Raw genomic sequence first — 24,252 nt, 5'->3', positions numbered from 1 at the left:
ACTGTTGGGAAAAGGTCTCATCCCATTACTCTGCTTGTGCTGGACACAGGGATTTTGATATGAATACTGAATAACACAGGCGTCCAGAACCAGCCCAGCCAATGTTAAGATTCATTGCATTATGCCTATGCTTTCAGTTCAATGTCAATGAAATATCCCTTCCAGAATAAGGCTCTTACTTTGGAGCCATATAATAAATAACCCTGTTATTTTCTATTGGAAAGTTAGCCCAACCAGCCAATATAACTAAATCTGGTACTCTGTTTCTCTTGATGCTAGACATGTACAGTTGAACAGCTGCATGGAAAATTTGCAACAGACAAAAAGAAAACAACAAAAACAACAAACACATACCTATGCACAAACTGAAAATCTGATGTTTTGCTGAGAATGTAGATGTTCTTCTGTATTTAAGTAAAGCAGTTTGAAGAGAATCTATAAAAGCCCCCCTCTTTTATAGTAGAAAAAAAATCAGAACAGTTAAAATTAGAAATGCGTAGGCATAAAGCATTGCCAGGATCAAACAGAATATGTCGAAATGTACACATTTGGAAATGCTAAAAATCAGGTTCTGCCTCCATACTTTGCAGAATGAAGGCTTGGCCCCTTCTCCATCTGCAAAACTGCACCAACAGCACTCCCTTCTCTCTTTTTGCTCATTTTTTTCTCTTCAGATTGCAAACTTTTATTAGCTGTGTTGATCACACAGGCTACATCTCAGTAACAGTTTCTCAATATCCATAGTGCCTTCCTCTCGGTGAAGATTTTAGCTACTAGATCAGCCCTATGAAGTATTCTTTAAAACACATCAAACAGTAACAGCAAAACCCCATTGTATGAGTAGACAGGAATCTATGGGACAAGACACAGATTTAGAGTCACATGCGTCTTAAAGTGGTTTTCTGACTGGAGACATGCAGCAGCAGTTTCATTCCCTATCTACTTCCCTTAGGAAAGGTCTCCCGAGCCTCCTGAGCCTTTCCTTTCCTGGAAACTATCTGCTTTCTGAGCTTCCAAAGGCCCACAGCATTGTGGTGACAATGATGACTGAGCAAAAGTCTTCCTAAAATCTGAAAGGATCCTTCCAAGTCAGGCATGCAGGGTCAATATTTAAAAACAAAACAAAACAAAAAAGTAGATGAACCCCTGATCTGAAGATTTAGACTTTGAATTGCCCAGATCAGCCTGAGAAAAAGGGGGAGTCTGACTGGGCATGTGGAGTTCTCATCCAGGGACTACCTGAAAATGATGTTACATGCTGCATTTATTGGAAACGAGCTGGGGCTGACTAGGGAAGAAGGAAGGTGAAAGAGAAGAACAAGAACACGAAGTATAAGGGAAAGCTCTGTGACTGATAAGGTCACATTTACTCCGTGTGTGCTGAGCTGTGCAGCCTGATGAGTTCATAAGCCCTTGCACACCACAGCTTCATCGCAATGAACAGGAGTCGAGCCCAGGCAGGGTAAGCCACAAGGCTCATGCTCTCACACGTGGTCACACTTTTTTCTGGTGACCAGAAGAGAGGAGCTGTGTCCTTACACCCTAACAGAGGTGTAAACAAACGACTTTTCACAAGTCACCTGAATATTATCAGAATAGTGTCTCCTTGGAACAATAAGTATTTTTTAAATTTATACTAATTTTGAAGTGGAAAATGGGAATTCAAAGATGAAAAGTTTCTTTTTATATGTGTTAAAAATTTTCCTCTAAAAACTTAAAAAAAAAAAATCTATTATTTCACTTGAATTTATTTTTCTAGTTCAACCCAATCTCAAAAATGGTCCCAGTGCTTTCAAAACTCTGTTATTCTAGGAATTTAAAAACCATTGCAAATTTTTGTCCAGTTATTTTCCTAAATTCAAGCCATGTTTTGGCCCTATAATCATGGGAAAGGAAATATTCAAGAGGCTTTCTAACCTTCCTGCCTCCTGCCACCGTTTTCTAGGTGATGTTGCTTGTCCCTTCCCAGTGGCATCTCTGCCTTGCCAGAGATCCTCATTAACCATTTTCTAGGACTGGAGTGTGAAGGCCAGAAAGGGAACTTGCTGCTTTTACAAAGAGGGGAGAGCAGCCAGGAGAAGGTATTTAAATTATGTTCTGAGGCAGAACAAAGTTGATTTATGTCAGGGATTATTTTTATCTCTCCAGTCAAGTAGAAGCTATGCAGCAAGGTCTGCATGGGTGCAGACACGCAGCACTGTTTCATACCAGACAGACTCCGATGGCGTTTGAAAATAAAGCAAACCGGGCTGCAGGAGGACCTCTGCCCTGCTGCAGACCTTTGTGCAGCTCTCCGCAGGGAAGTTTCCCACGCCAGCCCCAGGAGGTGGCTCGGAGCTCAGGTAGGGCAAGGTCTGCCCAGCTTGCACCACCCAGGCAGCAGCAGGCAGCCACGCGCTGCTTGCAAGTTGCCAGTGGAGAATTTCCATGGAGGAAGAAGAGTGTCACATCAGGCTCCTGGATTTACCACACCACACCTGGCCTGGTTCAACAGAAAAATGGGGTGGACGTGCCATGTTCTTCATTCTCATACTAATGCTAAACACATCTGAGATCAGAATAGCTCAACTGTGAACGCCTGGGATCTTTCCCCTGCTTTTGAGGTTGGTTCAGACACAGGAAAGAATGCGTTCATCCAAAGCCCACCACCGTCAGCAGGAACCTTCCCATTGATTTAAAGAGTCTACATCAAATCCTAACAGAGTACCTCTGCAGAATAACAAAAGGGGGAAATAAAAACAAAACAAGCAATCAAAGAAACAAACAAAAATCAAATAAACAAAACAGTGAAACTACCTCTGGAAGAGGAAAACCTATTTCCTCAAGATTTTTTTCTTTGAAAAAAGGCAGCGTACTTACAAAGTGCTTAATATATAAATGTGTGAACTACATTGCCTGAAAGGACATGACCTAATATTTTGCATTTAATTGGCAAGGGTAGAGGAGAAAAATCAGTAAAAAAATTGCTAGAATAAAAAAAAAATAGAGGATATTCCCAAGCAGTATACTGAAATAAATAAATTACGTGGATTTTAAAATTCTCTTGCAGTATTTGAAATAGAAACATCGCAACACATTTTCAGTGCTTGAAAGCCAGAACAAGTTCCCAATAAAATAACACAGAGCTACATTTTCCTGTACCATCAGCATACAGGCAGTGATGTGCAAGCTCATAAATAAGAAATTTAAATGCATTTGTATGTTAATAAATGTAATGAGATATATGAAAATTAATCATCTGGTGAATACAGTTCATAAATTACAGAGAGTAAGGAACTAATTGGATTCTCCTCATCTTGTCTGTTGCCTATGAGCTGCATATCAAAGGTTCCCTAGAACTGAGAAAAATAATACAGCTGGAAAAGGAAGGATTTCTATCCAGATGCCATCAAGTAGTTTGAACTTTATGATGAGGAGCTTTGTATGTTTTCTCTTTTCAAATTTTGCAAGTAAAAATACCACTTATTTTACAAGACCTCCATCCTTTTGAACAAATACCATTCTGAATCAGTGAGGTATGTTACAAAAAAAGTTAATTATCAAAAGAGTAGCTAAAAGGAGCAGCTCTTACATTAACTATACACTTGAATGTCTTGGAGACTTCAGAGAGCACATGATCACAAGAGCTAAGATGTGATTTTACATTTAATCAACTGTAGAAATGCAACAGATATATGTATTTTCCTAATGAAAATCTCTGAGTTCCTGGCGTCTTGAATCAGAGCAGCAAAGAGCACTAGGACACAAGATGGGATAAAGCAAAAATAAAAAATGAAAAAGGTAACATTTCTATTCATGCTTCCTTTTAGATACATGCTATATACATATTACATTCACAAGATTTATTCCTTTCTTGGCATGGATTTTTTATGGCAACATTACTTGTAAGTAGAACAGAAAGATTATAACATATTTTTTAGGTTTAACAAATACAAATAATGTTCTGCCTACTAAAATTCAAAGATTTCTCTGAGTCCTATGTTATATTTGCTTATCTTTTTCCCCATTATGAGAGGAATCACATATCATTCCTAGGAGATAATGAGATCTAATAAGAGTAGATGAAATTTGCACAGCAGTTTGCAAGAAACAGAACTATTTTTTAATCTCCACTTTACATAAACAAAGCTGATAATAGCAAACCTTCTGGAGAATGAATTATTATCAATTAGCCCTAATGTGGGTAGTGCATACTGTAGGAACATTTCAGTGGTAGACAAATGCAATTTGAGAGAGGTTTGTTCTCTAGCAGTAAAATAACAGGCTGAGGTCACTTTAAACAAACGTTTGAAATGCAGTGTATTATTACTATTTCAATCACTGCCAATTGCCTTTACTTACTCTAATTACTGTTTCATTAGATTTAGAACAAACATGTTTTGCTATATGCTGCAGGACAACATAGCACAAATTAAGGTGATTCAGATTGAGATTTGTCATATTGTAAACACATTCTGAAGCCAAGTCTCTAAATCTAATATATATAATCCAAATACCGCCACAATTGTACCTGTTTCCTGCAAAAAATAAAGTGAATCTTCTATGAATATTCTAAGTAATAATTTCTTCCTAACACTACTCCTTTCCTAATTTTCCAAAAGGTGTCTTTGTGAACACAATTGTCAGATTTTATTAGAAGTAACTAATTAAGAGCTGTCTACAAGCTTCATGGAAGGGATTCCCTTTTTCACAGAAGGGAGATGCAATAGGCCACCCTGATTTACCCAAATATTGACAATCATAAATACACTGAAATATTAAATGATGTATAAGCAAGTAACTACCTTTCTGAAAGATGACAGATGTTTTAGAATGGAAACATTGAAAGTTTCATCACAAATGAATTCATAATGCACTGGTTTTGAACAAAACCAAAACCCAGCAAACCTCCAGACTTCTTACTTATCTTTTAAGGAAAAGAAATGTGTATGTAGGATAGTTAGCATGAATAGCTATTGTTATCTCCTTGGTCTTGGAAACTGTGAATGTATGAATACAACAGTTCACATACCCCTTCCTTCATACATAGCAGATAGAACAGGTTTCCTGCATTGTCCTCATGAGGCCTTTAAGACTTGAAACTCTGCATTAAGGCAATAACTGTAATCAAACCACATGCTTCAGTCAGTAATTCACAGGACTCAGGAAACAGTTTCCCTGATGCATGATTTCTTTTTATCTATTGGGTTTAATTATGGGCATTTTTCTTTTTCATCTGAAGCATCTGCTCGGCCCTAGCTGTCTGTACCAGATAAAGTCAGAAGTTCAAACGAATACTGACAATAGACCTTTAAAATTAAAAGCAATGTAATTCAGCAATGTATAAATTGTATTCCTCCACTGGAAGCTTTGCAACTGTTAAAGCACAGCTGGCAATTCTTGTTCCAGTACAGAAATAAATCATTCAATCTTCATTTAATGGTTTCTCAAATAATTCTACAAACTTTGCGTAGCCCAAACAGCTTTTCTGATCATTTTCCCTATTAGTGAAAGCTACACAAACAGTACTGAAAAAAAAAAAAAAAAAAAAGAAGTACTACTACGTTAGAGAATTCAGTTTTGGCTAATATATTTGTAGTCCTTGTGCCCCCTTTCATGACTCCACAGCAGGGCCCTAACACCACAATCCTCTGACCCTTGCCTCTGTGCATCCTTCCTACTCTGCTATTTTTGTGTTTACAGCCCTTTTTCTTAAGCACACAGCCTAGGTTGGTCACAGAGTCCACTCACCTCATGATGGACTGCAGCTTCAGGCCACTGCAGACCTCTGAGTGAAGTACAGACACGATCCCATTTGATATGGCTGCTTTACTTTGTGATGTAGGTATGACCACATAGTTCATGGTGACATAGCTGTGTTAGGGCTTGGGCTGCTGCTAGGGAGACAGGAACGTGAGAAAACATGGTAACATGGGTAATGTGACTGTAGTATCTATATGTGCACAAGGTCTTTCACACATTTCCTTACCTCTGTACTGAGATGACATCAGTCATGTACACAGCATTACTTCCCTATTCCTTGAAAAAAAAAAAAAAGAAAAAAAAAAGTTTTTTGACCTTTGGGGTCAAAATTCATACAGAAAACCCAAAGCTTCTTTACTCCACCTTCAAAAAGACTATCAAGATGACATGTATGATTTGGCAAGCAAGAATCCTGCATCTCTTTAGTGTCCATGGCTCTTAAAACACCCTTCATTTAAACTATTTCTGATCCCTTTTCTGTTTATGCCCTTGGTAGAGGTAGTTCAAAGAAAGCACTTTCCTTATCCCCTTCTTTTCTGCAAGTTCTCTGTGTTATCCTCTGAATTCTTGTTCTCAGCATCTCTCACTTCCCTCTCTGGCTGGCAGACAAGGTAACCTTTAGGGACCCTTGTGCTCTTAGAGTCACCACAGGGCAAGGGTTACAATTCGTACAAGAGCTGTCTCCTGCCAGGCTGTCAGCAATATGCTAATGTGGTGGCCTGGCAAGTATTTGAGAACATCACTTCTGGCAAAATAACTGTCCTGAGTAGTATTTGTCATATACACAGCTGCCTATCCCACAGGAAAAAAAAAAAAAAAAAAAAAAAGAAAAAAAAAAGAGCCCTGCAAAATTCAAGTCTAATAAATTTTCAAACAAGATGCCCATAGGAACTTAGGACATGAGTACATGTCAGTAGCCATATGCACTGAAATCCTCTTCATACGCATACCCAGTATAATGGTTTCATGCACCATATATCTAATCCGTAGTCTCTGCTTCAGAAGTAAGGACCCGCTATAAATTTCAGAATTAATTCAAACATTAAACAGAATATAGGTCTTTATTACTTTGGTTAACGAGCAGTTAAAGAACATGGCAAATGACCAAATCATCAGCCTGCCATTCAGTTTCAGCTATATGCTGTGCTACCATTTCATTTCAGGTTCTTCAAAGCCCTGCAGCTGAACTACAGCCGGGTATTTAATGCAGAATTATATCTTTTGGGGGAATGTGTTATTTTTAAATGCCTAATAATTATGAATTCATTTGCCATTCTTTTTATAAGCAGGAGATCATAATGAACTCATCTGTTATTCATGTGAATGTCAAATGAGTTCCCACAGGAGTTTTATTCTAATTCACTATTAGTTAGTGGACTCATAAAATAAAACGCTATCCATTTTCCACTCTGAATATCTAACACTTGGTAATTGTTCATCAAAGGGCAAATGCAATATTTTTCTTTGATAACTTTCAGTTCTGATTTAACCAGGTAAAAAAAATGGGTTTAAAGTTAATGTACCTTCAGAAGCAGTTAAAAGTAGATTTGGTACACTGTGAATCTGTCATTTTAGATGCAGCGCGTGAGATCACGAGCTAGTATTTAAAAATGTAGATGTACTGTACTATAAGCATACGCTCTTGAACTATAGGCATTTAACATAAAAAGACAAGCTACATAATAAATCACACTCTACCCCAATATATAACGCCTAATGATAGCTCAATGAAAGGCACACTTTCAGTATTCATGAGATGATCACAACAGTTTTCATGCATCTGTTCTATTGTGGTTAAAAATGCATAGGTGGAATACTTACAGGTTACTGTGGGATTTGAATGTGATGACACTGGGCAGTGGGACTTTGACCTGTGAAAACAAATACAACCTTAGCAATAGAAAAACTGGGAGAAATCAGACTTTGATTATTTTTCAGAGTTAAATAGGTGTTTTTTTAAAGATTTTTTTTTCTAAGCCCCTAATTTAAAGTGAATGTTAGTTGTACAGACCTAGCCCATGAAGTAATACCCCTGAAATGTTTCAGCAACTGTCCCTTAGATCACTTCCTACACCAGACTTCCCCTCATTTTATTGCAGTATGTCACAATGACTCTTCCAATACATAAAAATGCTATATAGAAATGTTAACCAAAATGAGTAAACTATTAGAAAGATGTATTTCAAATGGAATAGTAACAGCTGTAGAAGCCCCGTTTTAACTGAAACACTAGACAAGGATATTTCAACGTTGACATTAAAACTCACAGGCAGATGAGTGCTTTTTTTAAGCTGAATTAACATCAGGATAGGTTGGTAGTGTTAATGACTGTCTCAATCACTTCTGCACGGAAATGGTCATTTCCTCAAATCAAATGCTCAGTGCTTATACAAAAACATGTTACCTCTGTGCAATCTCTGGCAGTCAGTAGGTGATTAGAATATGAAGCATGAAGAAACTGTTGAGAACAGGCACGCAAACCAAGTTTGGTGTGTTCATACGTGAGTATCCACATAGATACCGTTTTCCCTGAGACCAGAGGATAGCTCAAGAGACCTAGGAACAGACAAGTTGTTCATCAATTTACAGTGAGAACCTACAGGTTTAAAAGGCCTGGTGTGGAACTCACTGTTCTGTAACAATAAAATTCTATTGACTTCATTGGAGTAATTTGATTTGTACATATCTGAGAGGAGAACTGACATTTGCAATAGAAAGTACATCAGAAAATGTTACGTTGGAGAATGTGAATGCTGCGGAAAGGAAGCAACAAAATTATGAATAAGGCTGCAGTTCTGTGAGAGACTGGGTGCTACCAATTCTCAGATTAAACTTTATTCAGCAGCTTGAGGCTTACTAGTCTCCTCCAAAGCCTTAAGGATGTAATAAAGAATTAATAGCTGGATGCAGTGCACGTGAGTTGTTTGGCTTTTGCTACTGCACTGAAAAAAAGAACAATCTGCAGGACTGAATACTGGAAAGCAGACAGGGTGAGGGTGAGAGGTGACTCCCGAGGCACCATAAGAACCAGCCCCATGGGGCTCCACTGATCCAATTGCCAATGATGAAAGTGATGACTGCAATGAGAAAGGTTTTGCCGGAGCCTCGCTGGCTTTTTGCCACAAGAGTTAACATCTGCTACTAATTAGTGTTCTGTATGGATATCTAAGCTTTTTTAAGACAATGAATTTAGCGCTTTCTAGCAGTTAGAGGTTTATAGCACCAAAGTACCATTGCCTTTATGACAAACACTGGCATTTGTCAGTTTGAACCCAGTGTACTGGGAACATTTTTTTCTTTGCACAGAAAAAAATAAATGCACCAGCATGACAAAAATGGTGATTTTATAAAACCAGTCACAGAAAGGAGGATTGACGTGACATTCAGGTTGACATGTACAGATCAGAAGCACTGGAAGACAGGAGGTTAAGAAATTTAGGCATTGAATATAGGCTGCTAATACATCTAGAGAAACAGGAAAAAATGACATTCAATAATCAGTATGTTACAATAATACTGTAGAAGGAAACACTTATGACTGACATGCATATTTTTTTTTAATGCAATAGTCTAGTGCAGCTAACGAACGTTCTCTTAAAACAATAGCTTAAAGATTTTGTGAGGCATGACTAGAATTGTCTGATATAAAGTGACTAGTGAAGCCCCACCTGGAACAGTGGAAGCAGCTCTTGACCATCTTAAGATCAACGAGTTCCTTTATAGAAGTGAGAATAGTAAAGGGCAAGCAGAAAGATTCACTGATTTTTGGTATTCACAAAGATTAAAGAAAAAAGTTCTTTAGTCTTTGGAGAACAGCATATCTCCCTTCTCCGAAAGGCACAGAGAGCTGGCAGCTTCAATGCTATCTCAGCAGTGTAGAATACCAGAGCAAGGGAGCATGAACCTAAGCAAAGAACTTGCCATTAGAGGAATGTAGGTGAAATTCCTTCACACCAAAAGCTAGATAATACATGCAAAAAGATAGCAAAAGCAGCTGTCAGAGTAAATTAAAACACTTCACAAGAAAATTAAATAACATCTGAAAAGGAAGCTCAAGTAGTCTTAAAAGGGAAACCAAAATTAATGCTTGTTAGCTTCCTTACACGGGAGCATTTTCTGTCATCCGAATCAACTGACACTGCTAACAAATAATTAATGTTGCTAACATTCCCCTCTTTTCTGAAATTTCTGCTCCTTGCATTAACTGAGCTTTTATGTACGTTTCATTTTAGTGTTTTTAGATGAGATGTGAAATCAACTACTAACCACCTGGTTAGAGGTCTAGTACAACTCTTAGAAATGAACAGAAATGTAACTGTGATGTTCTGATCAGATATAATTCTCAGCAATTACATTCTATCCTCCTAAATTATTCAATTGGAAATGAATGATAACTTTCTATCCTTATACACCTCAGCTGCCGTGCCTGATTCGATTGTGGTGAGGTTTCAATAGGGTGGCTGTATGACTGCATTGGGTAAACAGATACCCACGGATTGTTCTAAATTTACTGATTTTAAACTTTTACAACAAGCACTTTGCACTCTTCATAAAAGAGAAATGCTGTTAATCCATATGCTTGCTGTACAGCAGTGGAAAACATTTTGTGAAGGAGACTAACTACAAACAGCCATGTCAAAAAATATGTCCTAAGGCTTATTATTAATGTATCAGCTAGCATAAATCACTGAAGCTCCACTGACCTCAACAGAACCATGGTGAATTTCCAGTGAGAATACTGCTATGTAAGCTACATATTCTTTTATCACTGTACAATGGAAAAATACATTCGAAGAGGATAGGACATTGCATTGGCATAGTATTGGAGGAAGAATGCAGCTTCACAAAATTAAGTGAAACGAATTCCATGGAAAAGCTGCTCCTAGTCTCACCTTATTACAAGTGCTTTGATATTTAGGTTTTTAATTAAATGACTTTCTTGACTCCCTTGACACTTTTAACATTTAACATTTCTGTCTCTAGTTAGAGGACTGCCCAATCCTACATATATAGAGAAATTACACTTGGACATCTTTTTTTTGCAAGTCTATGCCCAGTTTTGTAGTGCAAGCTCCATGCACAGATGGTTTAACGGGACCAAACCCTAAATTTGCATAAGAGTGCAAAATGCCTGTAAAACAATGTTAAATTTAAAATAACACAGACTAGATTCACAGGGTGGTGATATTGTAACATAGCTCAAAATATGAAACAGGGCCAGGATTCCAGTAACACAACATGTGAGGACCTTTTGTCTGCTGGCTGGTATCACATCCTGAAATGAATTTTTGTACAAGATTTTTTAGGAGAGACTTCAATAGGGGCTTAATATATGGAACAATAGCAGGATATGGCCTCTAACTGGTAAGAACAATTACTGTTCTCAGGCATGTGCAAGTTAACCTTATTGGATTTTGTGCACACTTTCTGGCCTAGATTCAGAGCTGCGTCTAATTTCTCATGGGCACAGCTGAGGCAGTGAGCCTACCGCAGAACAGTGACTGTTCTGTCTGCACAGAATATACCAAGGAAAACTCATATGAGCCTCCAGAGTGTGATAGACCAGTTTGGGAATAATGTGAGAAAGCCAACCAGGCAAAACCACTTTCTTCCTAGCTACACTCATAATGCCTCGGAGGCTGCAGTGCAAGGGGAGAGTTGTCTAGACTGTCTCCACAATGGGTGGGAACTCCCCAGACCAAAGGAATTCTCAGAATGTAAATCTTCCAGTTTTATGGCAGACCCATCCAAAAAAAGATCATTATGATGGGAAGCTACAAAGATAGAATTTAACCTCTGAATTTTGGGGAATGTAAGTACAGACTCTTCTCTAGAATAATATCCTCCACAATAAAACTAACAACTTCACAGAGATTCTGACCATGTACGTCGCGCACTTTTTGGGAGTTCATTTTTACAGAATAAACTGTGGTATAATGTTTCCCTTAGTTCTAAGAAAGTGGAAAATGATGTATTTGGAAAAGAGGGCTTTCTTTCCATTTCCCTTTCTTTCATTCCCTAGCTCTGACTTTTCTACAATCTTAAGTATAAACTACTTTTCTTCACTTTCAAGGCTGTTCATCTACCTTCTCTCATTCATATCTTTCCTTCACTGGCCTTCATCACCTATTATTTAAAACTCAAAAGCCTCTAATTTCTGACAGTTTCCCCATAAATACGTGCAATGTCACATTGGGCTGCATTTTCTCATTTTTCCACAGCACTGTTTAAGCTGCTCAAGGCTATTAATTCTCAGTTTTGTACAGTCCCCCCAGAATAGACCCACACAGATTTTCAGGCAGCCCTCTGATATAGCGGACTGGAGAACTGATTTGGCTGAAAAATAATCAAGGGAAAAGAATAATTGTTTTTCAGTTTCGTCTTCTGCCTCACATCTGCCCAAACAGCTGCATGGACACAGCAGAATGGGTGGGACAGGAAAAAGAACAATCAGCTGAGGTAGAGCTGCTTAAACCAACATTACTACTACTGCAGAAATGCACACAGAACCACAGCCTAAACGTGCTATTTTAAGTACCCTTTTAAATCTCTCACCTGTCACAGTGCCTATTAAAAGAATGGATACTAATAAGGCAAGGATTATATCAGTCCTGCTTACAGTGCAGCCCAGTTTTGGCTCATTGTTTCCTTGTTCTCGTTGCTCTTGACTAGTAATTAGGTTGTAAGATACTCACAACACAGCTTGTCTTTTGGCCTGCTTGAGAGCTACCTGACTCCCACTACAGTCAGTGCAAATTTGACCTTGGATTCAGAAGGATCATGCCCAGTAAAACACCATTTCCCCTAGATACCAGCCAATCTGTTTGGATTTTTGTTTGTTTGTTTGTTTAAGAAGGGCAATCCTTCAGAGCAGGTTTGGATCACTGTGAAATGCCTTTCTACAAGTAGTATTATTTTTCTTATCACCGTGTCTGTAACAGCACTTGACAAGAATTTTAATTGAAAACTAATTTAAATCTCTCACTTGTAACACGCAACAATTTTAAAATCACTGGGACTTTAGAACATAAAGTGAGCAAGAGTGCTACACAGCTGGAGTCTGAAAGAAGAGCTACATCACACCGAAATTAAACTGATTTAATTGCACTACCATCCTAGACTCCACTCAGACTGTTAGGATTTTTTTATGCTGAATTCACTTAGTGAATTTGACTGCATATGAGGCACAGCACAGTCATCAACCAACAGGAGAAAATCTGCTAAAGTTGGCAAAATATAGAAACGCTCTATAAATGAAGAAACTGAACACATTCAGGGTTCCTTATAATAGGAAATGTAAAGGAACTCAAGCTTTACCTGAAGCTAAGGGGCCAATGAAACAGATGTTGCAGTTAACCAAAGCCATCTCATTCAAAGAATAAACTCTTATTCAAATATAAATGGAAATTTTCCACTGAGTTACAAAAATTGTTTTGTTAATCTACAGTTCTTTCCACTTAAAGATAATGACCAAAATATCAGACGATACAGTTGTGTCTTCCTGATTCCACTGAGCAGTAGTTACCGCAGTTGTGTTCATATATTTGCTATTGTCTCAACAAAAGAGAAATTTGGTACGTATTACACTATACTGAGGAAAAAAATAGCACAACTGCTGGTAAGTTTGCAGGCAAATTCAGAGAAGAGCATCTGCAGAAGTGGAGGAAGGAAGGTGTTTTTAATGAATGAGTACCGTATTTAATTTAGCCATTCATTCAGGGAGCACTGCAATACGATATTTAATCATGATCACTGTGCACTATCAGTACTGCTGATACTGCATGAGGATATCAGTCCTAGCTCTGAGACTTACCCGGAACCTCACAATTGCCTGTCCCAGTGGAGTGACTGATTTGTATTTCTACCCATATCATCAGCTTTTCTTTTTTCTTATATTTTTTTGTGCATGTTAGTGCTAAAGACTACAGAGCAGTGAAAAACTTAGAAAAAGCCGGAATTCAATACCTGAAGAAACTCTTTTCTCAAAAGCAACAGAAGGTGTCACTGCTAACTGATTTTAAACAAATGAATCCCTCAAGTGGAAGACACTGCCTTTGTTTTTAGTGAAAGTTGTTTCAGAGAGGGAAACTGGGTTCCATTCTCAAGTATTTACCTGCTCCAAACACAAACATTAAAATTTAAAATACGAAAGACTGCCTTACACCATCAAATTCTTCTCTTTTCTGTTTGCTATTATTCCCTGCAGCTGTTTCACCTCAGGCTATGATTCAAACAGAGAAGTTTTGGCCAGTATTTGGACAGAAGCCCTTGAAGGGCTTTTTAACCAAGCAGTATTAGAGCTCCAGTAACCATTGATTTCCTCCTCAAATCCATAATAACTAAATATCCAGACAGTATTAAGACCATTAGGATGCTGAAGAAACCCTTTCCAATCCGAATCTCTGTAGTTTGCGCCTGCAAAACCTTTCTGTAGACCGCGTTTGCAACTAGATAATGACTTTGTGTCTCTCTAAATTTGCAATATTCAGAGAGAGTTTTAGCTGTACGAGGCAGCCCTCGCTCCCTTGCCTACCTTGATATGGCCGTGCTGCTGTTCTGTGGTACCCAGCTGCTATATCCCATGCCAGAGCTAGCTCCGTGACACCAATGGTGTTCTTTTCAAAAATGTATATATAGGTTCTTAAGTACTTTACGGCCACTGTGAAGTCTCTCAATAAATTCAGACATGCGAGGCTAAAATAAACCCCCCCCAGCAGCCTGCCCAGCTTAACTGGGGCTGCCTCACACCCTGCGGAGCTCCGGCCTTTCCCTCGGGCCTTCCCCTCCCTCGAGGCACGCCACGAGGCAGCCCGAGCTGCAGACTCCGGGGCCAAGGAGCCGCCGCTTAGGGGGGTGCGAGGCAATCGCCCAAGCTGCGATGCAAAAACACGCTGTGTGTCTATATAAAATCTAATTTCAGCCATCAGAAGGCTGTGCATCCGATAGGTGCATCCCGGCACTCTCCGCAGGGCTCCCCGTCTGCCCGCCCCAGCACGCCCCCTCCCTTCTGCTGCCCAGCCGAAGGCAGCTCAGCTCACTTGAATTATTGAGCAGGGCGCTTGGAGCCGGCTCGGGGGCTGTGCGGGGGCATTTTCACCTCATTCTGCCAGCACCGGGGCGGAGCCGCTCCGCTGCCCTGACAGAAGGGGGGGGGGGGGGGGGGAAGGCGGCTCGGCCCGAGGAGGGGAGGGGGGAAGGCGGCCGGCCGGCTGGCTCGCTCTAACGCCGCTCTCTCTGTCTCTCTGTCTCTCCCTCCTCCTCCTCCTCCTCCTCCTCCCCGCTGCAGGCGGAGCGGGCCCGGCAGGAGGCGGAGCGGGCCGCCGCACGTCCCCCGGCCGCTCGGCCGGCCCCCCCGCCATGGGTCGGAAGCGCTGCGTGGGGGGAGACGGCTCCAAGATGGCGGCGGGCTGCTGCGGGGTGAAGAAGCAGAAACTCTCCAGCTCCCCTCCGTCGGGCGCCGCCGGGCCGGGGAGCGGCGGCGGCGGCTCCCACTGCGGCGGGGCGGCGGCGGCGGCGGCGGGCGGCGAGCCGGGGGCGCTGCCCCCGCCGGGGGGTCCCCGCCTCAACGGCCTCGGGGGGCTGGCGGGGGGCGCCGCCGGCTGCGCCCTGGCCCCGCCGCTGCCGCCCAGCTGCGGCGGGGGCGCCGCCGGCCTCTCCCCGCCGGCCGCCGCCGCCTCGCTGCTCTCCTCCCCCGGCGCCGGCTCCGGCGGGCCCGGCTGCAGGAAGATGGTGGTGTCGGCCGAGATGTGCTGCTTCTGCTTCGACGTGCTCTACTGTCACCTCTACGGCTACCAGCCCCCGCGGAGCCCCCGCTTCACCAACGACCCCTAGTGAGTATCGCCCGGCCCCGCGCCGCTCCCGGCCCCCGCCTGGCCTCGCCTGGCCCCGCTCGGCCCGCGGGCGCCCCCGCCGGGCTCCGTCCTTGCCCCCGCCGGTGCCCCCAGGGCTGCCCCGGCCCCAAATGCCCGGCTCCGGCTCCGTGCCCTGCCCGGCTCCCCGCTGGGCTCCGCTCCGCGGGGAGGCTCGCGGCTCCGCGAGAGGGCTGCCGGCGGCTGTGGGGCTGCTTGGGGTCAGCCCGCGCCGAGCCCCTGGTTCGCGGTGTGCCCTGCGGAGGGGCCCGTGGGCGATGCGCTGAAGCCCCGGGGCCGTTTCCCGCACCGAAGCTCCAAAGTTTTGCAGCGATCGCGCCGAGCACCTGTTACTGCCGCCCTCCTCTGCCTCCCAGGCGCGTGCGAGCTGCCGCCGAGGGCCTGCTGTGTGCCGGTCCCCAGCTGCTCTCGTCTGGGGTTCGTGCAGAACCTCACAGCCTCCTGCCTCTGTAGGGCCCCCAGGAGCACCTCCCGGTGCCGGGGGACGGACGGAGAGACGGACGGACAGACAGACAGACGTGCTGCTGCAGGTGCAGCTCAGACACTTCAGGGAGAAACTTCTGCCTGGCAGGAAGTTGCTTCCTCCCGGCTGGGATGAGTTACCCCGCTCCGAGGCTGTGTGAGTGCAAAGCCGACCTTAGGGGTGCTGTGAAACCGCTTCCACCCCTTCACTGTGCTTTAAAACGGGATGGAGCTCGTGGGGTGAGCTCCAGCTGAGGCTCGGCAGAGTTGATCCACACCAGTGCATGCCACTGCTTCATCTGCGTTGCAGCGTGGCTCTCAGCGTCTCGATAGCACCCGTTCTGTGTGGGTACTTAATGGAAACATTTTCTGTGTGTCCTCTGCCCACACGCACCCTCGCTGGTGCAAAGGGTTATCGTGTGTGCCATGTTTCATTAATGAGATGTAGTGCATACTTCCCGGTGTTTAAAATACTGTCATGTGTTAATGATCTTGTTTGGAGTCCTTGCTGTTCTACCATCCAGGATCTATACGTCTCTTGCATACTGTCAGCTGCTGTCATGACAACCCGGCTCAGAGGATTCCTACTTAACCTGCCACCCCAGCAAGTCCTCCCCATATTCTCTTCGTACCTCCCATGTGATTACACCAGAGCACCAGTAATGAGAGGAGGGCAGAGAGACTCCACTGTGAGTTTCTTTACCCAGGTCTTTTGTAAATCCATGTCTGTCTTGAAGAAACCAATTTTTTAGGCACTGCTGCGCTAAGCAGCCTTTTTGCTCTGCACTGTCCTGTATCTGTTCTCCACCCCAGACCGCTGTTGGTTACTGCATCACCTTTGTGCCAGTTCACTCCTTGCTAGTGCAAGAGAGTGAGTTGAATTCTGTCCATGTTTCTCTGTGACAACGTTACCTTGCTGCTGTGGTGTGTTGTTTTTTTTTTAACCATGGTGTTTTGCTGAAGATTCTCCTGTTACTGTCCCTGTTTTATTAATGGAGGAAACTGAGGCAGAGGTGAAGAGTTAACCACAGAAATGTTTTCCTGCAAGCACTTGGATTCCTCTTGGTAGCTAACAGATCACTTCACCTTTCTTCTCCCACTTCTTACTTTAAAAAGGACATAATAACAAGTTAAGGAAAACTTGTATTTTTCTGAAATTCATGTGTGTGCATATGCATTCTTGAGATTTCGTTTCCTGACCTGGTTTAAAAAGTTGCTGTGTCAATGGACTTATGAAAATGGCACTGCCGTTAGCATTACTGATACCGTTTGTGCATGTTCCCATGCTCGTGCCAGCATGCACAGTTGTACTGTGTATCAGACTGGAAGAATGATCTAATTATCATTTTATTTTTTTCCCCAGTTGGTTTTCAGAGATTGGTTCCCTCTGGATCGTTGTGTGGCTTCACAAACACTTGTGCCCGCACAAGTGTGAGGTGGGAATAAGCAGACAGATGGCAGAACTGCTGCTTTCAGCAGCCTTGTGAGCTGATTATGTTTGTGCAGTTGGGGAAGCAACTTTGAAAAAGTTGCTCAGTATTACATGTAAAATTCTAGGTCAGTGAATAATTTGCTCCTGCCAAATGTTCAGAGGCAGTGTGACTTGTAGCAGTCAAAAGATTTGCGCACAGTCTTATCAATAGCCAGGTAGCTCACAAAGGTGTGATGTTGTCTTTGAAGCTGAGCTTCTTCCCGCATGGCAAAAAAGCTGAATGGGAACCGGCATTTTTCAGTGAATGTATGTCGCAGCTTTCTGCCAGGAATCCTTCTGGAAGTTTTGTCTGTAGACCACAATAACTGGTCTAAGAGTAGTAGCCTACAATAAAAGTCAGCAATTGAACAGAAATGCTGTTTTGAGCTCTGTTAATTACAGGGAGGATGAAAGACGTGTGAGCAGGTATCCTCACACAAGCGTGACTCATTTCTTGCAGGTCTTTGAACAATGAAACTGGGCAAGATCAAAGAAAAGCAGGTGACTGAATCACTTGGGCTGGGGGTTCTGATGTATTGTCTTCTGAACAAAAACTGTGTGCTGTGCCTCTGGATTTTTGTAACTTTTGGCTGCTGAGCTGAGGACCACAGCACGGACTGAAGGGCAGGGATTTTGGAGCAGTTAGTAGGAATGAGACAAAATGCCAGTTTTTGAAAGGGCGCAGATTTTGGACTTCAGCACACCCCAGACATGGATTAAATAACTGTCATTTTCCTGTCTCTGAGTGTAATTCCTAAAGCACAGGATATGGCGTGCTGGTGGAAGGTATTGCTAGGGAGCTGTTGGGCTGGAGGCAGTAAGTCATGGGGTCAAAAGAAGAGAGTGGGAAGACGCTGAATCTGTCCAGTGGTGCCTTGGTGAAAACAGACTTGGCAAATCCTCCTTCTCTTGCAGTCTTCCACTGATCTTTCACCATTTTCCTCTATCTCTGTTGTAATTGAACAGCTTTCTTTGACCTACAATGTCACCTCACATTGAGTTGCCCTCTAAAACAGTCCCTCCCTCCTTCTCAGGACATGCTCTGCAAGGCATGTCCTTTCCTCTTGCTTCTACCAGTGCAGTGGCTCTCAACCTACAGGAGTGGACGGCAGGTAACAATGGTCCTGGAGGTATGGAAGATGATACAGAGTTTGAAAACCGTTGCCCCGGACAAAACTTTTCGCTTATACAAAATGTCAATCAGCCATTGTTTGTTCTTGAAACTCAGCTTGGTGTGTAGAGTTGTGGAACACTGCAATTATTTAAAGGTGTTTTTTCGCTATAGGGGTTTAGAAGTGTCAATCAAAATACATTGTGAGGGGATGCAGAAACTGTCAAAACACTTTACCCTGTGCATTTAGGGAGAAGGAAAACTGAATAGTCTTTTTTTTCTCACGTTTCATATCTTTCTAACAAATAACTCTCCTGTCTTTAATTCCTTTTTGGTTTTGTGCAACGCACACTATTCCTCCGTGATCAGTGCAAACAGTACCACTTCCTGCCTTCTGTTGTGGAAAAGGGCAGCACACCAGTGGGGAAGGACTCAGGATTTATGCTGCTCGCTACAGTTCTTCTAGTAGGAAGGTGCTCGAGTGGAAACCTAAACTGAAGTGTGTGCAAGGTTGGTGTGACAGGGTGGGAAGGGTAGGTGCACAAAGAGGAGTTTAGCTGAAGCTGTGCGGTGGGGCATTAGGTTCTTTTTTCCCTTAAATATTCTGAAATCTCTGCTTGCTGCATAGATTTCCTTTAACACACAGAAATTACCCTGCTGAGTTCCTGATTCAGCACAGTATTTGCCTCATCTTCGCAGCTCTTCAGCTTGCCTATTTCCCATTAATGCCGGCTTCTTTCTAGGGAAAATGTGTGTCAGTCCACCAGGTTAACTGTTGTGCCAGATGTTTGTGTCTTGCAGTCCCTTCCCGAAAGTCTCCTGGGAACAGCCTGCTAGTTAATGGGATTATTTTGGTGCTGAGCACCCTTATTTGGCACAATTTGTTCTGCCCGTGTTGGCTGGTACATGATAACCAAAAGCAAGGTTTTGCACCCAGAATGGCCAGTGCTGCCCGTGCCCTGCCTTCCTGTGCGGCTGAGGAGCCCTTGGGAAGGATGTTTACCACACGTGCCTTGGTGATGGCTTGCTCATATCCTCTTCATCTTGCAGGGGGGACTGTGACACAGGCAGTGAACGGTGTGAGGCTGCCAGCCCCGTGCACGTGCCAAGGCTCCAGCCGCCAGCAGAAGCATTGCTGGCAACCACGTTCTTTGCCACCTGAATAATCTGCCTGGCTTCATCTGGGATCAAAGGCCTCTGCTTTAAAACAAATCTTGGGCAATATCCAGTCTTGGTCCAAAGAGGTGGCTGGGAAACGGACCATTTCTTTTCTTCCTTGGTGCCGTGCTGTATTCTGCAGCAACCTTGGCTGCAGGGCTAGGGTACAGATACACTGTGGTGTCAGTGTGCTTGGCCTTCTTACTTCCATGTGTTTTCAGGTCTAGGATCTGTCAGTTTACATCTTCTAGAAGGGTATGGGGTAGTGCTACTACATCACCTTGATTCTGTGTTAGTGAAGTGTGGAGATGGTTAAAGTCAGTGCAGTTTAAAGACGTGGAGCTAGCTTGTCTCGTGCCCACCAGTTTTTACACTTCCCAAGAAAGTTGTGATTCTGCTCAGAGTAAGTGTAAATTGACCCTGTAAGAAAGAAATGGTTCCAGGGTTTGTTACCGGCTATCTGATGTTTTGCCTTTGTGGGTGTCTTAATATTGTGTTAACACCAGTGTTGGTGATTTGTTAGTAATTTACATTGGAATAGTTTAAAATCTTCCTGTGCAGTTCCAAAGCTGAATTTTCTGAAATGCTAAACTACTGTCTGATGCTTTCTGCTAAGGCACTGAGGAAACACAAGGCTTCTCTGCAGATGTGTGCATATGCTTACACGTGTAAATAAAAATGTCTTGAAAGTTCATAGGATTACAGGCTTTTCCTGATTTCTGGTTTCTTGAATGGAGTCTCACTTTTAGTGAGTTTTAGTCAGAATCACAGACTCGTCTAGGTTGGAAGAGACCTCCAAGATCATCGAGTCCAACCTCTGACCTAACACTAACAGTCCCCACTAAACCATATCCCTACAACTTTAAATTTAACAATGTGCTGGACTCCTTGCTCGTGTCAGTATGTTTCTTTACAACCGTTTTTGTAAAACTCCCTGGAAACTTACCAAATTTCAGTTACAGGTTTCAGAGTATGTTCTTCAAATAAATAAAAAAACCCTTCCTCTGGAGTCCCTACTCGGAGTTCAGCTGTACCTCCTGACATTAGTATTGTTGATGTCCGAAGTCAGAAATTTTGTTGTTACTCTACAGTACTTGAGTGGCAGTGGAAACTTACTTGTGTGGCAGTCTCAGTGCAATAATTTGTATTTGTTGTCACACTCGGTAACATTACACAACAGCTATAATGATTGCTTGGTCACAGCTAAAGATCAACACCAGACATAAAACAAAACCCATAGCGTTGAGGAACGCAGACGGGGAAGTGCTGTTTGGTGTCTGTGTCTGTCTGACTTCATTCTGTTTTTATGTATGTGTCATGGTTTCATACAAGCTTCAGCATCTTCTGACTTAACACTGTCTTTGCTGTTGAGTGTTAAACGCTGGAGTATGAAGGATTGAGTGGTTCATTCAAAGTGGCATCCTGTGGTGGAAGTTTTTTAAGTACTGTGCAGCAGAAAATGTATTTTGGCTGGCATGAGCAGTGCTCAGCAGGGAATTCCCAGTGTATTTTAAAGCAGGACTGGTGACCGCAGTTTGGTACAGCAGAGGAGGAAAACAGCTGTACAGCTTCAGAAAACTTGCCTTAACCAGTAAGCTCCTCTTCTGGTCTGATTGGTGAACAGAGCAAATACTGTTCTGATAAACTCCAAATGAAGTTAAATGGACTTGGAGGGCCTTTTGCTTCATAAACTCATTTTAATGAACTGTTCGTATGTTTCTATTAGTACAAGAGATCACTTCACAGATGGCCTGAAGAAAGGGCCCTGGTTTTCCTTCTTCAGATACACACAACCACCACAGAGTTATCATAAAGGCTCTGATTCACTGCAATGCTGGTTTGGTAGAAATTGTTTGGTCCCTACACCTTGTAGGGTGAGAAGTCAGCAGCCACTTCTCCCTGTGCCGTCAATCTGGTCGTTCATTTTTATTGCCTCTTTTGTTTTAGTTGCAATCAAATCTTTAGTCACCTTTCCTTTTACTCTATCTTCTATTGAAGATATAAAGATTTCTGGGCATTTTGCAAATCCAGTTCTTGACATTATTTTTGACGTTCTACATGTATATTCCTATTTAACCTGTCTGCCTGTGAGAAATGCATTGGGTTCCAATTTGACTGACTTCATGTGTACATCTCTAGCATCCTTTGCAATAAATTACTGAGTATTTAATAACTCAAGAATGCAAATAATTATTTTTGAGTTACTGAAAGACCGTAGAGCTTTGCCTTTGTCAGTTCACTTAGGGTACAGACCTAGGCTGTGACCAGGCAATGAATGAAGTATGTTTGCTTTACCTAGCCAGTAGTTTTTGGATCTCTTGAAACTCATGCCACGATTAAAGGAGCAAGCTCAATAGCTATTTTACATTAAGCACTTGTTTACAGGTAACTGCTGGTTTTCTGTAGCATCAAATTATTGTCTTCAGAAGTGAAGTGCTTGTATGCTAACACAGAAGTTGTTCGAGCCATATACTGGTGGTTGCTGTGGTAAGAGCTTCTATGGAAGGCAGGAAAGGTGCAAATTATTTAAAACTAATAGTAGACTTCCCAGAGTTTGGCCAACACAGAAACTGTTGCTAGGCTGGAGGCCAAAACAAGTCCAGTCAGGCCCTGACCCTCATTAGCAAAGCATTATGAGAATGCTTGACCTTTTTTTATGATGTTTGTGCTCCTAGGGAGCAGGGTATTATATTAGTACTCGGTTTAGCATTGCAAAGTTTGCATCTAAATAACGAGCTGGGGCAGCTCTGCTGCAGTTAATTCATGAGTTCTCACAAGCAAGTCCTTAAAAACAAAGTGTGTTGGGGAGTGCAGTATCCATAAAACGGAGTGCAGCTGTTGAAGTTAGCCATAGTGCTATCTTCAGAGAGCATATAGCTAATCATTTGAACTTGGGTTGATAAACGATGCAGATATCCTTACTGCTAGTGCTGTGCTTTAGAGTGACTGCCCTGAAGCTATGGTGTCGTTCAGCCCAGCTCTGTGGACAAAAGTAGGTATCTTTGCAGAGCTACTTGTGTGACCTTCTAAAAAGCCATTCATTTTCATAACTGGGACCTTGGCAAATGGGATTAGTGTGAAGAGCTTCGCTTGTTCAGTAGGACACCCTCCTCCTCCTTTGGCTGTAGGCGTTTATCCTGTAGGGTGTTTGCTGCAGTTGTCATGTCTTTGTGCCTGCTCTCCCCCTTCTTGTATTCCAGGCTGCATGTACACTTCTCTGCCTTACGGGATTTGGCTTCATTCTTGTGATCTGACTAGCCTTCGGTAACTTCCTGGAAGACATGGCTTGCGGGATGTGGATGCTCATTTGCCATGCTGAGTACTTGCAGCCAAAGTGATTAAAGTGCTGATTTCTTGAGAATGGCATCTCACAGAATGTGGGACAGCTCTGCTGGCTCGTGGCGAGGCCGCTAGGACAGCAGCAGTGTAGAAGGGTGTATGTCTCCTCAAGACACTTGTACCTTTCTGTGCTGTAGGGAGCTAGTTCTCACGTTTCTTGGTGCTTTTAAAAAAATCGTTGTATGCCCTTCTTCCTGTTAGTTTGAATTCTGGGGCATTGTTAGCAAGGTCCTGCTTAGGGCTGTGGTGTTTGTAGTCATAGGAGTCATAACCATACTCCTGCTGTTTATCCCTTGCCTCTCTGCCAGCAAAGATATCTCCTCTGCAGGCTTCTCTGGCACATGATGGGTTCTAGATCTGAAACACCACCTGCTTTGCTTGATAGTACTTGGTGAGCATGTTTGAAAAAGAAGAGGAAAGAGGATCCTTGTCATAACCCCCTTCTAATCAGCATCAGAATTACTTCTGCTTCAACCTTGCCGTAGAATTGCATCACTTGCCTTGCTTCCCGCTTGGCATTCTGCACCGAGATAAGAGCTATGCAGATGAAGCTCTAGAGTTGTGAGCTTTAGGTGTGTTAGGAAAGGTGAGAAAAGCATTTGTTGCTCCACTGCTGGGCAACTCTTCAGGCCAGCAAAGTAAATCTGGCTGCTTCCAGCCCCTTTGCCAGGTGGCTACAAGAATGGAAGGATCGGGTGCCCCAGTGTTCCCATACCCAGTTAGTGAGCAGAAGTTCAGCTGCCAGTGAGTGACAAGTTGCAAGGCAGCTCTTCTGTATAGATAAAGGTGTTAAAACACTGACTTTTGGGGAAGATTACGTTATGCAGAAGTTCTTTGTAAGCTTTAGAAGGGAAAAAAATGTTTTCTAGTCCTCAGAACTTAAATTTGACTGCAGCATTAAGCAGCCAATGAATGCCAGTCAGCAAAACCTTGCACCAGCTGCCTGCAAGCAGACTTTCTGTGGTGAGAGCATTGCAGGCTGGGGAGGTGGTTGACAAAAACATAGGAAGGGTGTGGTTGTAGTGAGGGAAGAAGCCCTCTCCATAGGCAGCTGTGGTGCCAGAAGGTGTGTAGTTGTACGTGATGCATCCCCTAGGCAT

The 24,252-nt window shown here is 42.9% G+C and overlaps 2 protein-coding genes across 30 annotated transcripts in view; one reads left to right on the top strand and one right to left on the bottom strand.

The window, feature by feature from the left end:
- The window catches only part of LOC110351905 (uncharacterized), a 29,280-nt gene extending 12,811 nt beyond the window's left edge, over nt 1-16,469 (bottom strand). The window contains exons 1-6 of one of the 6 annotated variants that reach the window (XM_072043051.1): nt 14,276-14,768; nt 8,147-8,298; nt 7,564-7,613; nt 5,969-6,018; nt 5,731-5,876; nt 2,944-5,100 (exon numbers count right to left, since the gene is read on the bottom strand). In XM_072043051.1, the coding sequence (XP_071899152.1) occupies nt 5,991-6,018; nt 7,564-7,613; nt 8,147-8,298; nt 14,276-14,681 (636 nt within the window). In that variant the 5' untranslated portion in view covers nt 14,682-14,768 and the 3' untranslated portion in view covers nt 2,944-5,100; nt 5,731-5,876; nt 5,969-5,990. The other 5 variants (XM_072043048.1, XM_072043049.1, XR_011811837.1 and 2 more) reach the window with 5 other exon arrangements.
- AMMECR1 (AMMECR nuclear protein 1) overlaps nt 1-24,252 on the top strand; it is a 112,643-nt gene that overhangs the window by 9,763 nt on the left and 78,628 nt on the right. For 23 of the 24 annotated variants that reach the window (XR_003499601.3, XR_003499606.3, XR_005268398.2 and 20 more), the window contains one exon: nt 15,029-15,572. Coding sequence is in view for 15 of the 24 variants with exons in the window: in XM_027465395.3 (XP_027321196.1) it covers nt 15,029-15,572 (544 nt within the window). In the remaining 9 variants the exon portion in view is untranslated. Of the gene's footprint in view, nt 1-15,028; nt 15,573-24,252 lie in introns of those variants that run through there. The other variant, XM_027465403.3, reaches the window with a different exon arrangement.

The sequence above is a fragment of the Anas platyrhynchos genome, chromosome 10 (genome assembly GCF_047663525.1).
Source record: "Anas platyrhynchos isolate ZD024472 breed Pekin duck chromosome 10, IASCAAS_PekinDuck_T2T, whole genome shotgun sequence".
Taxonomy (NCBI): Eukaryota; Metazoa; Chordata; class Aves; order Anseriformes; family Anatidae; genus Anas; species Anas platyrhynchos.
The sequence above is the reverse complement of the archived record's forward strand: the minus strand, read 5'-3'. Positions and strand labels throughout refer to the sequence as shown.